Genomic DNA, 16417 nt, shown 5'->3' on the forward strand with positions numbered 1-16417 from the left:
AGTCTTTCTGTCTGTCACGGACCCCCCAGGCATGCTAATATGATGGGGGTTAATCAGACATGGATGACGGGTGGATTGCCCCCACCGGGCCAGCGTTGGCTACCGCCAGCCTGGCGGGGGCGGTCCACCTGCTATCCTAATATGCCCCTATATTTTTACCAACGATATTAAACTTTTCGATATTTTTTAAATCAATATTTCTTACCTATAATCAATATTCTTGACCACGAGGATTTTACTGTCGATATTCCTGACCCACGATATTTTTACCATGATATTTGTGCAATTAGATATTTTTACCTCGATATTCTTTCTCTGCACCCCCTAAAACAGATTACAAACAAGCCCAGGCGTGGGTCCCTTGCTCAATGTTTTACTGGAATTTAGCTACACCTGGCTAAATAGCCCCAGTCAGGGCTAAACAAGTATTGGGATGCCAGTGGTAGACAAATCGCAACCATGCCTCCGAACGTATTTTGTGTGTCTGATGTAATGTCCTAAGTGGCCTTGGGTGATCCATGATCTGGTTCCCTGCGCAATGTGCCACTGGAGCTAAGCTACGCCCAACTGAGGTGCCCCAATCTGGGAGAAAATGGTCTTGTGTTGGTTGTTTTTTCCCTGAAAAAGCAAGAACTTCTTCAGAGCTGAACTTCTTTAGGGCATCTATATAAATGTTAGTCTCAATTAACCCAGACCACTTAAAAGGCCAAGTTTGCATAAGGGACAATATTTCTCAAACTACTTGCTGAAGTGATTACTTGAATATATGTAATAAGGTATAAGTGGACACCATTTCGCAGTCAGAAAGCTGATGAAACACATTGACTACATTGCTTTTTAAATATATGAATTGAATAATGAAGACTAAAGGAATCCAGCTACATGTGTCATTGTGTAACAATATGAGGTGACAGTTTTCTTGAGTGCCTCCTGACTAAATGTCATTAAATGTTCTGCAATTGGCAGCAGCACCTTTTAGCAGCTGGTGCTGCTCAGGTTGTGCACCAACTCATTGACTTCATAACCATGCTTTCCCTCCTTTAGGACTAGGTAGCATGTCTCAGAATAATTCCTCCACTAGCAACTTTGACCTTAAACTACAGTTTGCTAGCTGCCAGCTCAGATGAGGTCAAGCTATGAGAGTACATGTTACCAGCTCTACTCGATATTACAGGTGTAGTGGTTTCCAGTGGCTGGTCTTTCCATGCCATGCCATTCTTGTTGTGGTCCATCTTGCTGTTCTTGGTAATGATCCTCTAAATGGATATGTCAAACCTCCTCCTAAGTGCTCCAGGGCTCACTACAGTCTGTCTTTTGGGGTTTCTGGTTAATTTTTATCACCCTTTCCTTGCGTAAGGATTTATTCTAGACAAATGTGAGAGTACCAAGGTAGAAGGATTCTGGCTCTTTTTTATCACTCTCACCTTGCATAAGGAGTTAATCTAGACAAACTGTAAGGCCAGCCATGATAGATAGATTCAACTCTGTGTTCAACTGAAGATAAAACAAATCTGATGCAAAATGAGTTTGATCAACAAAACTAAATGATCCTACCAAAAATGAACAATATAATGTTGGTACTGTGTGTGCCAATTAAAAATTAAAACACATGTTGCACCCACATCTGTAGATTAATTTAATTGTATTAATTTATAATATTTGTATTGTCATTTGTAGCAAAACATAGACAGAGGGACAATCTTGCATAACAAGCGCCAATGTCAACACATTTGTAATACAGCTGCACAGAGACCAACATGTAAACTGTGGGCCTTTCATCCAGGCTCCCAAGAACAAAATACGACTACAACAAGGGGTTCCGGGACACACAGCCACAACCATATACTATTCTTCTCCTCCTCTTCGGGTTCAGCCCAATGCATTGCCAATTGTCATTCCTGATTCAGCCCCCATATAATCCAGCCCATAGAAGGCTCTCCACCAACCCCAGAACTTAGAAATTCCATTTCTCCATTCACTTATTGAGGAATCTCAAAAGCACCCCAGAGGCTCGCTATGTCTTTCTTGGCCACCACTACTAGTCCTAATGTACTAAACAGGAGTTTGAATCGGGGGAGATCAACATAATTTGGGATACCCAACAGGACGAATTTGGGATTAAGGAGGATCTGGGCCTCTGGTAAACGGGAGAGCTCTTGAGTATTTCTGGTTCAGTAGGTCTGTCTGTATATTGGGCATTCCCATAATGTGCGCAAGAAAGAACCAATTGCCTCGGTTCAATGAAGACAGGTCAGGGTTTGTGCTTTGCCAATTTTGCATAAACTATTGCGATCGAAGTACACCCTGTGGAGAATTTTGAATTGTATGAGATAGAGGCGTGCCTTAATAGCAACTTCCCGTGTGTGCATCACTGCGGCCTCACAGTCAATATTCTCAAACTCCCCTGGGTCTCATTCCCATCTCTCCCTTAATTTAGATAGGGAGTCTGGCATGTTATTATGGATAGTGCGATATGTCTGGGATGCTGTCTTCTTACCCACCTCTTCCATTAGTAAGCGGCCCTCTAGTGGGGCAATATTCTCGGATTTCCATTGCAATTATCTCCTCTGCTTGTCAGGCATGACGGAGCTGTGCATATTTAAGGAATTGGGATGGGTGTAGATGTGTGGTCTTCTGGGCACAGGAGAAGGGCATGAGAGCACCTGTTTTAAGAACGTCTCCAATTTTAGAAATGACTATAGTGTCCCATGTCTGAAAGCCCAGCAGTTTCACAATTTCCTTCAACCATGTCCCGGCCCATATGAGCGTCTCTCTCGTGAGCCCAGGCCAGTATTGTCGCTCCACGACCCCATGCCACCAAAGCCACTTGTGTCGCCGGCGCCAAACTGTGTGAGTCCTTCCCATAGTGAAGATATGAGTACTGTTCCTGCACCGCGCGTTCTGTAGATAAATTTTTAATTAGGAACTGTTACTGTTGAATGATAACTGCAGTGTAATGTTAAACACAGGGTTTAAATTACAAAAAAAAATCTTTATACTGGAATTTGTATTCGAGAAAGCAGGGAAAGGGATACTTTATTAACTTGAAAATGTATTTAAATGGGTCTTAGATGGAACAATACGGCGATCTCCGAGTTTTGTAATGTAATAAGGCTAGAAATAAAGAAATACATTCTTATTGTATTTTTTAAATAAAAGCACAAACTGATGCAATTAGAGGGACCGACATGGAAAGAAATAGGTAAATCTACACTCTGAGGTTTAGGACTTAGTATTTACTCCTGCAGTTCAAACAAATGTCACAGCTAATACCCGTAAACCTTTGCCAGTCGCAATGCACTCATCGAAATTGTTTGTGAATTCCGTTTTTCACTACACAGTTGGTATTTCCGAATGCATAATTGTAAGCATTGTACAATGTTGCCACGGGAAATGCCACCAATCTGTGAAATGGCACTATTCTGTTCACATTTGATGCTCCACGGGGAAATAATTTTCCCTTTGGAAAAACATATTTCACCATAAAGCCCCACCATATAAAGTTATCTACTAGTTCCTGAACGGGATGAAATCTCGGCTATTGCCAGAAAGAGAAGAAGGTTAAAGAGAAGTTTATGAATACCCGCATGTCATTGTTCATAAACTTAAAAGGCAAACTACACCTTAAAACACCCACTATCTACCACTAACGTAGGATTTACTTTCGCTTAATATACACCATCGATCGTGGGGTAATATAAAACAAGACTAATACATTTCTGACAGCAAGGTATAAGTTTACAAATTTCTAGCTTAGAAAAATCCATCTAATGTGTGTTAAAGTCAAACAAACATTATAAAATTAATTTGTGGAGCGGTCCAAAGTTTTTATACTTTTCCTGGAACACTATTAGGAAATTGGCAAGTGGCTGGCAACATAAGGAAAATTAACCAGGGTAAAGGTGATGTTTTCTTCCAATTTAAAACATGGCTGTGATCTATTCAGTGCATTATAATGGTTTCACATTTAAAGATACGGAGTCTAGCAATTTCTTTTATGTGCTGTAGCTTGCTATTTATAACTTGCAGAGAATGTGATGATATTACCCACATTTGAGCTCTAAAAGTTCAGTCTAGTCTATGTTTGTGAATTTGTACAGTGACATCAGTGAAGATGAAGACAACTTTGTTGTAGAACTATGGAAAAAATGCTGGATATGGGACAAGCTCTTAGGCAGCGTATGCATTCCCCTAAACACTGTGAAACATGCAGAAGAGGTAAAGTATGTGTGCTTATCTTAATGTATTAATTTATATGGACAACATTGTTAGGGTAGTCTGCAACTTGTAAATGTGTATCAATTTGTATAGTACTTCTGTGAATGATTTTGTAGAGGAAGGCTTGAATTTCTACCGCTTTGGAGAGAGAAGCTTGGTTCGGAAAACGTTGAGTAGAAATGGTTCACGAAAAGCAAAAACAGTGATGCATTTGCCGGTCAACCGCTGATGAGTGATTGTTGAATACAAATAAATAAGTCCTGCTCTTTTGGCAGGCCCATTATAACCTGTTTAGCTTAACCCATTTGTCGTGTACTGCTGCGTACTGCCTATTTACTCTGTAAATTAGCTTGCACTTGCAAATCAAACCGATTTTATTTATATGTATTTTTCCATCTCCTACCTACAGCGTACAACATTGCTTGTTAGTAACAAACCTATGTCAGTGGAATATGGCATACAGGTTAAAATTAGCATGAGCGCTATTTATCTTTAACTTTACTGTGAAGAAACATTATTACAAATGTGTTCGTGTGTTTGATCTACCATTGTCTCATCTAAATAAATATAATTTGATCAAAATGATGATTTAATTAGGTCGAGGAATGTGGTGCACTCTAATTTCGAAAAACTGAGCCCACTTCCCCCGATATTGATATTATAACCATATTTTACAACTCATTTGGGCTGCAAAATCAAGAGACCAGTGGCTATTTTGACTTTTAACCCTTGAGTGTTGAGCACTTTTTAGGTTTCTGGTTAGCCAAGACCTTATGATTTTACAAAAATTTGTATAATACACTTACATTTAGGGGCTTTCAGCCACCTCTATTCATCCATTGATTTGTTGTTATGTGATTCCATTTTGTTGTCACCCACATCAGCATACATCCTTTGGCAGTGGGGCACTCTACTTAAGCCAATGGTTAACTTTACTTTGAGTGACTGCATTTTGTTCTCTCACAAAGAGCATATCCACACGTAAACCGGTTCTCTGCAGCGCCAGTGCCTTTGATTTTACTTTGTAATCAGGGCAGGACTGGCCATAGCGGGCACCGGTCAGTCCCCCAGTGCGCCGCACGGGTGGGGGCCGGTTTTGGGCCCCTAGGGGCCGTTTTTGTTACAGGGCCGTTTTTGCAGCATAGCTGCAAAATCGGACCTGTACCAAAATCGGCCGATTACCGGCCCTGGCAAAGAGCTCGGCGGGACCCACAACCCCCGGGGGGAGGAGGGGGAGGCAGACTGCCGCGCACTTTGCCAGGGCCGGTTGTGGTTCCCAGTCCGGCCCTGTTTGTAATTACTTTAGAGTGACCTTTGTATTTAAAGCCTGATGTGAAAGCAGGGAGAGTCTGATGTAAATTCCATCTTTATCAGAACCTATTTCCTGACAACGCTGTTGTAAATTCGTTTTGGAGTGTTTTGCTTTTCTCTGGGGTGCCCGACCTTTCAGGGGACACCCAATCCTTTACCTGGAACCCATCCTTCCCAACTTCAAAGAATATCTGTGAGATATGGGAGACTCAAGGGCCCTCTCATCCCTTTGTGCAGGGAGTGCATCATTTTGAGTTAAGCCTCTGGCATCTCTGATTGCCATTATTTCACACCACACATGATTGTGTCCATTTGAAATTTCTCGGCATATAGTTATCCTATTTTTACTTTTTTTGTTTCACTCCTTCCTTCTTCCATTTCTCTACTTTCTTTCTTTCTTTCTTTCTTTCTTTCTTTCTTTCTTTCTTTCTTTCTTTCTTTCTTTCTTTCTTTCTTTCTTTCTTTCCTTCTCTCTTTCCTTCTCTCTTCATTTCCTTCTCTTTCCTTCCTTCTTTATGTCTCTTTCATTCTCTCTTTCTTTCCTACTCTCCTTTATTTCTTTCCTTCTCTGTTCTTTATTTTGTTCCTTCTTTCTTTACTTCTCTCCACTCCACTTTCTTTCGTTCATACCTTCTTTCCCTACCTACCTCCCTCCCTCCCTCTTTTTTCTTTTTTCTTCCTTTCCTTCTTTCTTTCTTTCTTTCCTTCTTTCTTTCTTTCTTTTTTCATTTTTCTTTATTTGCTTCTGCCCATCACTCTTGCTTTCCTTCTTTCCTTCTCTCTTTCTTTCCTTCTATTTCCTTCTTTCTCACATTTCTTTCTTTCTTTTTCTTCTCTTTCCGTCCTTCTTTCTCTCTCTTTCATTCTTTCTTGCCTGCCTTTTTCTTACATGTCTTATATATTTCTTCCCTTCTCTTTCTTTCTTTCTTTCGTACATTCCATTCTACTTTCTTTCTTTTCTTTTCTTTTCTGGTCTTCTCTCCTTTCTCCTTGCTGGCATTCTTTCTCTCCTTTCTACTTTAATCCAGTCGTTCTTTACTTTTCTCTTTCTTTCTTTCTTTCGTTCTTTCTTTCTTTCCCATTCCTGCTTTCTTCCTTCCTTCATTCATTCCTTTCTTTCTTTCATTCTTTCTTGCTTTCTCTTTCCTTTCTTCCTGTCTTTTTTTCTTTCCTGGCTTCTGATTGACATTTTTGGTCTGTGGTAGGCAAGACCTTTTCACTTCACTAAAACTTTGTTTATAACATAGCTACTCATAGGGTTTGAGACATACATCATCTATTAGTCTGTGATTGGTGTCATTCCCATTTTGCTTCTACCCACTTGTGCATGCATTAAGGGGGAATGTATCAGCCAACTTCATCAATTGGCTGATGCCACTAGAAGTTACAGCATGAAACCCATTCACAAGTAGTTCCCTTCAACCAAAGGGAGTACTCTGGAAATGTGCGTTTTTTTCAAGCCAAACACCCTTTTTGTCTGTAACAACTTTTATTTTTTTTAGATTGATAAACCTTAAAGTTGTCAATAATATGTATATACTTTCTGTTATTCATCTTAGGACTGATTAGTTTTTGTTATTTATTGTTGATTTTTCTAGACCCCTGAAGAAGGGTCCATTTATGCGACCGGAAATGCATTGGGTTTTGACAATGATGGAATGATGATTTTAAATTCATAATTTTGGAATGTCTTCTTAAAACTGTATAAACAGAAGAAATGAATGAACTTTGGAATAAAAATCCAAAATAGACTTTGGATACTGAAATTATTTTTTTGATATCCATAAATCGTGATGTAAGAATTAGTAAGGAACAGGACCAGTTCCAATTAAAAGTCCATCATCAGGGTTCTCAAAGAGGAGATCAGGGAGAGGGTCACTTTCTTCTTCCTGTCCCTCGTCAGTTGACATGAGCAAGCCCTTGTCCACCCTGTCAACAAAAGGTTTCAGGTGATTCACATGAAGTTACGTATGAGGCCTTCTTGGAGTACCCATGTCCATCAAATAGGTGACCTCACCTTTTTGTTCAATGATGGTGTGGGGACCACTCCACTTGTCTTGGCAGGCTGCTGGGGCCACAGGCTCCAACACCCACACTTTCTGGCCTGGCTGGTAAACAGTCAAGACAGCCTTTTGGTCATGCCAAGTTTTTTGAAGTTGTTGGCTGGCCTCTAGGTTTTTGCTAGCCTTCTTCATGTACTCAGCCAAGCATGAATGCAGGCCAAGGACATAGTCCAAAATGTCCTGTTTAGGGGGTTTGAGACGTTGCGCCCAACCTTCCTTCACTAGACACAAGGGACCCCTAACTGGATGTCCAAACAGAAGCTCAAAGTGGTTGTAGCCAACCCCCTTCTGAGGAACCTCTCTGTAGGCAAAGAGAAGGCAGGCTAATACGACATCCCATTTTCGCGGAAGCGTGTCTGTGAGTCCCATGATCATACCCTTGGAGGTCTTGTTGAACCTTTCAACAAGCCTGTTGCATTGTGGATGGTAGGGTGTGGTAAACCTATAGTTTAATCCACACTCTTTCCACATTGCAGTGATGTAACTTGACATGAAGTTGGCACCTCTGTCAGTTAAGACCTCCTTAGGAAAGCCCACTGTGGAAAATATTCCCATGAGGGCCCTAGCCACCATTGGAGCTGTGGTGGTCCTAACGGGAATATCTTCAGGGTACCTAGTGGCATGGTCCACCACCACTAATATGTGACTGTGCCCAAATGCATTTGGAGGGTTCAAGGGACCAACAGTGTGAATCCCTACCCCTACCCTCTCAAAGGGGACACAACCACAAGGGGGCCTTTGTGGTGCCACCTGCCCTACCACTGGCGTGGAAAGTAGCGCTGGAATGAAAACATTCCTTTGAGTCTTCAGACATATGGGGCCAGTAAAAGTGAGGGACAAGCCTGTCTCAAGTCTTGTTTGGCTTTGAGTGTCCTGCAAGAGGAATATCATGTGCCAGGGAGAGTAGGAAACCTCTGAACGTCTGGGGTATTACCAACCTCCTGGTAGCACCAGGCTTGGGGTCTCTACCCTCAGAGTATAGGAGTCTATCCTCCCAATAGATCTAATGGGACCCACTGATATTCCCTGCTTTCTCAGCAGCTTGCTCACTGAGGGGTTCAAGAGAGGGGTATGACTGCTGCCCCAAACTCATATCTGAACTGGAAAGGCCCCCTACCCCCAAGAACTCTGCCTGGTGAGGCCCATGCTCATCTGGGTCAGTTCTTTTACAGGGGCTAGGATCATTTCCCTCAGGAGGCTGATCTTCACTGAGAGTTTGTGGGGTGGACATTTCCTTACCCTTCCCGCTCCTTCTCTTGGGAAGCACCTGGTGCATTTTCCAGGATCGAGTGCTTTTTTCAGTGGTTAGCTGTTTGGCCTGAGTCCTAGCAACCACAATCACACTGGCAGAGATGCCCATCATCTCTGCAGGAGTCCTGAACTCCACTTCGGACCAGGCTAAAGTTTCTAGATCATTGCCCAACAAACAATCTACAGGCAGGTCTAAAGATACCACAACTTTCTTAGGTCCAGTTACCCTTCCCCAGCTGAGATTCACAACTACCAAGGAATGATCAGTCTGACATTGCTAGCGTTGGTTTCTTGGTTCATTTGTCCAAGTATGATCTCCTCAGGAGACACAAGCTTCTCTGTCACCATAGTGACACTGCCCCTGTGTCTTTATGAGCCATTGCTTCCTTTCCATTGATTATTATTATTATTATGCGTTCTTATATAGCGCTCGATTACCCGTAGGCATCTCGGCGCTTGCCATGGGAACCCGTCCTGGCTTCCCCCAAGGTGAAAGCCAGGCATCCCGCCGCGGGGGGGCCGTAGTGGAGATTAAGCAGGCTAATGCCCAGAGCTGCAGAGTGTGAACCCATGATTCGAGTAGGCACCAAAACGAGAATTATCGAGTCCGTGGATATTTGGGCTCAAGACCCTGCCGCGTCGGGAATTGAACCCTGGTCCCGGGTCTGACCTCTGCTTCAGGATCTGCCTCCTCTAACCAGTGAGCCACACTTCTCCACTAAAGTCTGCTACATGTACCTGCCCACGTTAGTGGGACTTATTAGTAAGGTGGCAAGATCCATGTCATCATCACAGACTAAAACAGCCTGAGCTGGAATTCTAACTAAGTCAGAACCATTCTCAATACCCAAGGTTAACCCCACTAACCCCTTGTTTGCTGTACTAGCACTTATACTTGTGCTAGGGGTAGCCGGTGCCTATGGGGCAGTGGTAGTAGGAGTAGTATCCTTGGCCTTCGGACAATTAGCATCTTTTCACCAATGGGTCTTCACTTTATTGAAGTAACACTATGGTTTATTTTTACCTTTCTTGGAATTTCGGGACTCACCCCCAGATGCAGGTTTTTGGGGCCCTTGAGAAGATTCTTTCATATCTTTAGCCTTGTCCCCACCCTTATCCTGAGATTTAGAAGAATCTTGCTTCTTCTGGTCACTTCCATTACCATGGTTTTTCTGTTTAACCCTGGTGCAAACCCATTTGTCTGCCTTCTTTCCCAATGGGGAGAGGTTAGATCAGAGTCCTCCAGGTCCTGGCGCAAAGCTGGTTCTGACTATTATTAAGGATCTGCTCCGTCATAATCAAATTGAACAATCCTTGGTAGTCCTGTACCTGTTAGGGTGTGTTCTCGGCAAAGAGCCTGTCCTTTTACTGCTCAATAAACCTGGCATGTAATATTATTTCTTATTGTTTCTTGTTCATGTGCCTATATACAGCAGAAATATGAATATCATGTTTTGGACGATGCAAAGCACAATATCATTCAAATGTATGCTGTTATATTTATTGAAAAAACATCACATTCTTTCCAAATGTCATGCTCATTCTTCACATGACATTTGGTCTCAAGACTCAGTAGCATTCAGAAGCCTGTTTTGGAAAAGCTCTGCCTCATATGTAAACGGAAAGCTCTCCTCCGCCGTTCACACGTGCAGAAATACGAACCCACCCTTGTGCACTTATAAAAGGCAGTGCGGATCACAAGGTGGCGCTTGTGTTTGTCGTCAGTTATCCGGCTCTCCTGCGATCCAGCTCAGCGACCTATCAGACTTACCCAGTTACTCTCCCAGCAGCATTCCTCGGCCGAGGCAGCTCCTGGGTCCCCAGAGACATCTTTTTCCCAGCGTCTTCCGGCTTCACACTACCTCGTCCTTCTTCAGCTTGTTCCTACCGGCTCGCGTCCCCTGGAGACCCGGAAACGATTCCTTCACCCTGAAAAATAAACACAAAGAACGGTAAAACGAAGCTCGAAGTAAGGGCATCAGAACTGTAAGTACTTTACCTGATAAAACAAGCGAAAAGCACCATTTGCTACATGTGACTTTGGATTTTAAGATAACGTGAATATAATCAAGCAGAAAAGACATTGCAAAATATATGGATGTGAGACTTTATGCAAATCTTATTTACGCTCATGATGGTTACTGTCTTGGAAACCCCATTCCTTTGTAAAAACTGATAATACATATGTGATATTTTATGATTGGACAGCTTCTCAGGGTGAGAAGAAAAGTAAGCAAAGAACAGAGACATTAAGGTTTAGAATTGTATCACGTAGATTGTATAGTTAGGTTTATTTGTTTCTTCTCTTTCTTTTGTTTAAGTTTCTTTAGGAAAGAGAAGAATATATCTTTCCTAAAGGGCCCTATCTGGTGACATTGAAAACGCCAGATCAGAGAGGTACATTAATGTTTAGACTGCTCTTGATGTGTTTGCTGTATCTACTTTGTGTAATTGTGTAGTGCTTTACAAACAGAAGCAGTTAAGTAATGGTTATCTTATTCTCATTCTTTTGTTGAAGACATCGCTCCACAGACAAGACGTTCCTAGCTCCTAAATAATGAAGACAGAGTGATAGGAAGTTTCACAAGAGTCAAGAGGAGCAGTGTTTCTCTTTTGTTATTTTCTCCACTTCCCCCTTCCCTTGGGCTTCTCTCACTACTGCATATCGCTGTCAGCTGTGCAGTGGGGATTGAGGTTTAAGAGAGGGTGCGAATTACCATCTCATCCTTCGGGCAGAACTAACTGGATGTGCAGGTGAGTGAGACATTGACAGAAACACAAGCCACACAACACTTCAGTTCTGCTCGAACGATGGACGTTAGAGGAGACCCAGAAACAATCTTTGTACAGGATATGGCACAAGCATTAGATGAGGATACAACAGGAAGTAAGACATTAACCACTCTTTTACAACAATTACAAATGGAAGTGAAGGAATTAAAACGTGAAAACATGTGCCTAAGACAAGATATAGAAAGGTATAAGCCTTGAGATAACCCTTGGGGAAAAGCTTTTCCCTCTAGTTCAAGAGAGTCTAGTAAATTGGGCACCAGGGCTAAAGATACCAATTCTGAACTGTCCCCTGTGAAAATTACGGTGACTGTACCCCAAGCGGTACCCTTAGCAGCACCAGAGCGCTTTTATGGGGACAGTAACAAGTTCCATTTGTTTTTAAATCAATGTCAACTACATTTTGTTTGTAAACCTCAGCAGTTTCCTAATGATGCTACTAAAGTGGCTTTTGTCCTTTCCTATTTGGTTGGCACAGCAGCTAACTGGTCTATTCCATACGTAGATAGGGACGATAATATCCGCCATGACTAGACGCTGGTTAAACGAACTATGACAAAACTATTTGCCAAACATACATACATGCAGGCTAGTGACAATGAACTGCTGAATTTAAAGCAGGGCAATAAGGATTTAATAACCTACCTTACAGCATTTAACCGCTTACTTACTGAAACACAATGGCCTGAAGAAAAACGTACGTCCCTGTTTTACAAGGGGTTGAGAGATGACCTCAAGGATGCTCTAGCACATATTGTGGATCTCCCTACTGACTATGCTGATTTTTGTTGACTTAGTTGTAAAACTAGAACACAGGTTAGGAGAAAGGAAAGGAGACAAGGTAAAAACAGATATTAGATTTACTATGTTAAAGCATGATAAAAAGGAAGTAGAAAGCAAATTGCCCGATCCAGAGCCCATGCAAATTGGTACCATTAGAGCGCCTTTGACTAAGGAGGAGAAAGACAGAAGGAGGAAACTTCTGTTATGTCTTTATTGTGGAAAACTTGGGCATTTTGCTAAAGACTGTCCTATTAAGCCTAAAATGCCCCAGAAAATAAATGCCTTACAGGTCACTTCTCCTGATGCAAAAAACGAGTAACCTCGAAAAAGAAGGAGGTCCCTTGTTCGAGGAAAAATTGGAAGCAGACTTCAAATCATGTAGCTTATACTGTCCCTCATATTCCACGACATTTTTTCATCCAGGTTGTGTTAATAATAACTACACAACTTCGGCATACTTTACCTGTTTTGCTTGATTGTGGCGCCACTGGCAATTCTGTAGATAATAATCTGGCTAGAACTCTGGGTTTACCTTTGCAACAGAAAAAATGTCCGGAAACTGTCTGTGCAGTTGATGGGTAAGAATTAACATCGGGCTTAAAAACTCAAGAAACTGGTCCAATCATCATGGTTTGTCAGAACGGCCACACGGAAACGATACATTTTGACCTGATAGACACTCCAACGTTTGGTTTAATATTAGGAGTGCCCTAGTTAGTTACACACAAGCCAAAAATAAATTGGGTAACCAGAACAGTAACCTTGGATTCAGTTTACTGTAAATCTGGATGTTATCAAGAGGCAGTAGAGGAACTGTCAACAGTAGTACACTGTGCGTCCGTTAGTACAACAGCAGAAGTCCCAGTCCCTCCTGAATATCTTGACTTTAAAGATGTCTTTGATCCTGTAAAGGCGAGTGTTTTACCTCTGCACAGGACACATGATTGTCGGATAGATCTCATTCCTGGAGTTCCGTTACCCAACAGTAGAATCTACGCTCTCACTGAGGAAGAGACAAAATACTTACGAACATATCTGGATGACTTGTTACAGTCTGGCTTTATTCGTCATTCAACCTCTCCCATCTCTTCTCCTCTTTTTTTTATTCCGAAACCGGATGGTTCCTTACGCGCCTGCATCGACTATAGAGGAATTAATAAAGCCACCATAAAGAATAAATACCCACTTCCATTAATACCGGTCCTTTTAGACCAATTACGGCATTCCACAGTATATACCAAATTAGACTTGAGAGGCGCGTACTATCTGGTAAGGGTAAAGGAGAATGATGAGTGGAAGACAGCCTTTAAAATGAAGTTCGGTCTCTTTGAATACACAGTAATGCCATTTGGTTTGTGTAATGCCCCTGCGGCATTCTAATTTTTTATCAACGAGGTCTTACACGAATTTTTGGATGTGTGCGTTATTGTCTACATTGACGATATTCTTATCTATTCAAGAAATCAAGAAGAACATGTATCACAAGTAAGGGCAGTGTTAGCAAAGTTGCAAGAGCACCGTCTCTTTGCTAAATTAGAAAAAAGGGTATTCAATTCCAACACAGTGGACTTTTTAGGGTATCGCCTATCCCCTCAAGGTATCATAATGGATGATAAAAAAGTAAAAGCAATCAATGATTGGCCAGCACCCACTTCTACTAAAGAAGTGCAGAAGTTTTTAGGGTTTGCAAACTTTTATAGAAGGTTTATTACACATTTTGCAGATACTATGGCACCCATCACTAAATTGTTGCAGAAAGGACAATCCTTTGAGTGGAACACACAGGCTGAACAAGCTTTTCAGTTAATGGAACAAAAATTTACATCTGCCCCGGTGTTAAAACATCCTAATCCTGATCTTCCATTTTTTGTGGAAGCAGATGCTTCCCAAGTAGCGGTGGGTGGGGTTCTTTCACAAAGAGATCCAAAGGATGGTCAACTACACCCCATCGCCTTTTATTCTAAACAATTGCTACCTGTCGAGCACAACTGCACTGTGGCAGAAAGAGAACTTCTGGCTATAAAAATGCTTTTACTGAATGGAGACATCATCTGTTAAGTGCCAAATTCCCAGTCACTATTTTTAGTGACCACAAAAATTTACAGTTTTTCAGTTCTGTAAAGGCCTTGACCCCGCGTCAAATGAGATGGTTAAACTTCTTTTGCACATTTGATTTCATAATCACTTACAGGCCTGGTACTCAACAGATTCAATCAGATGTACTCTCTAGGTACGGACATACCACTGAGTTGAGTGTAGGAAAAGAGAATCCACCACCAATTATACCCCTTCAAAAGATAGTAGCACTTACTCTTCCGAAAGACTTTCTGCAAACACTATATGAAGAACATTTGCAGGTACAAGTACACGACTGGTTGAAAGATGCGCACAACACCATTCAGCAAGGACTGTTATATCATAAGTCTTTGTTGTATGTTTCAACCATTGAATTACAACACCAGTTACTGCAGTGGCATCATTCAGCAGCATTAGCAGGGCATCCAGGGTGGGAAAAAACTTTGGCAAATATACGCAAACACTTCGGGTAGCCAACAATGGAAAATGACGTCAAGGAATATGTGCTAGCTTGTCCTACATGTGCTCGACAAAAAACCTTGCATAAGGCCCCTACAGGTCTTTTACAGCCTATGCCCGTTCCGAGCACCCCTTGGCACACCATCAGTGTAGATTTTATGGTAGGCCTACCGTTAGTGAATAAGTGCACAACTATTTTGGTAGTGATAGATTACTTGTCTAAGTTGGCTCATTTTGTGCCCTTACAGAAGTTACCAACTTCTGTAGATTTCGCAGACCTTTTTATAAAAGAAGTAGTACGTTTACATGGATTGCCGAGTAAGATAGTGTCGGACCGAGGGAGTCAGTTTAATTCCAAATTCTGGAAAACCTTATGTAAAAAATTAAAGATAGAGGCAGCATTGTCATCAGCATTTCACCCAGAAACGGACGGCCAATCTGAAAGATTAAACCAAACATTGTTACAAACACTAAGGTGTCTAATGACTGAATTCACTGACAGTTGGGTAAAAGCATTACCTGTAGTAGAATTTGTTTATAACAATACTACACACTCAGCAACACATTGCACGCCATTCTTCTTCATGCAAGGTTATCATCCCAAAGCTTTACCCATAGAGTTACAAGATTCACTGTTCCGAAAGTTACTGAGCGATTGCACTTTTTATCAAATATCCAAGAAACTGCCAGGAAACATCTCGTTCAGTACAAGAGTAGAATGAAAAAGCAAGCAGATAAGCATAGAACAGAGGCTCCTCTTTACCAGGTAGGGGAGAAAGTCTGTCTCTCTACAAAGAATTTGAATATTGATGGTCCCCGTAAATTGCAACCCAGATTTGTAGGACCATTCACTGTTACAGCACTCATTAACCCAGTGACAGTAAAACTTGACTTGTCTGATGATTTCCCAGTACACTCAACTTTCCACGTGTCCTTGCTTAAACCCTATTACCCTCAAACCAGGCCAGAACCTCCCCCTCCACCAATTCCAATACAAGGTCATTTAGAATATGAAGTGAAACGCATTTTAGATTCAAAAAGGTTGAGAGGGCAATTGTATTACTTGATTGCATGGAAAGGTTATGATGACACTGAAAACTCATGGGAACCAGCATCACATCGGCATGCCTGAGACTTCTTAGACGGTTTTATCTCGCTAATCCAACTAAACCATGACCTGTGGGGGGGCCTTTGAGGGGAGCGACTGTTAGGGTGTGTTCTCATCAAAGAACCTGTCCTTTTACTGCTCATTAAACCTGGCATGTAATATGTAATATTATTTCTTATTGTTTCTTGTTCATGTGCCTATATACAGCAGAAATATGAATATCATGTTTGGGACGGTGCAAAGCACAATATCATTCAAATGTATGCTGTTATATTTATTGAAAAAACATCACGTTCTTTTTCATGCTCCTTCTTCACATGACATTTGGTCTCAAGACTCAATAGCATTCAGAAGCCTG

The 16417-nt window shown here is 41.7% G+C and overlaps 1 protein-coding gene across 1 annotated transcript in view; it reads left to right on the top strand.

The window, feature by feature from the left end:
- LOC144826132 (protein unc-13 homolog B-like) overlaps nt 1–16417 on the top strand; it is a 325746-nt gene that overhangs the window by 138772 nt on the left and 170557 nt on the right. The window contains exon 4 of the mRNA XM_078684528.1: nt 4101–4218. Coding sequence (XP_078540654.1) covers nt 4101–4218 — 118 coding nt within the window. The remainder of the gene's footprint in view (nt 1–4100; nt 4219–16417) is intronic.

This window comes from Lissotriton helveticus, chromosome 3_2 (genome assembly GCF_964261635.1).
Source record: "Lissotriton helveticus chromosome 3_2, aLisHel1.1, whole genome shotgun sequence".
In the NCBI taxonomy this organism is placed as follows: Eukaryota; Metazoa; Chordata; class Amphibia; order Caudata; family Salamandridae; genus Lissotriton; species Lissotriton helveticus.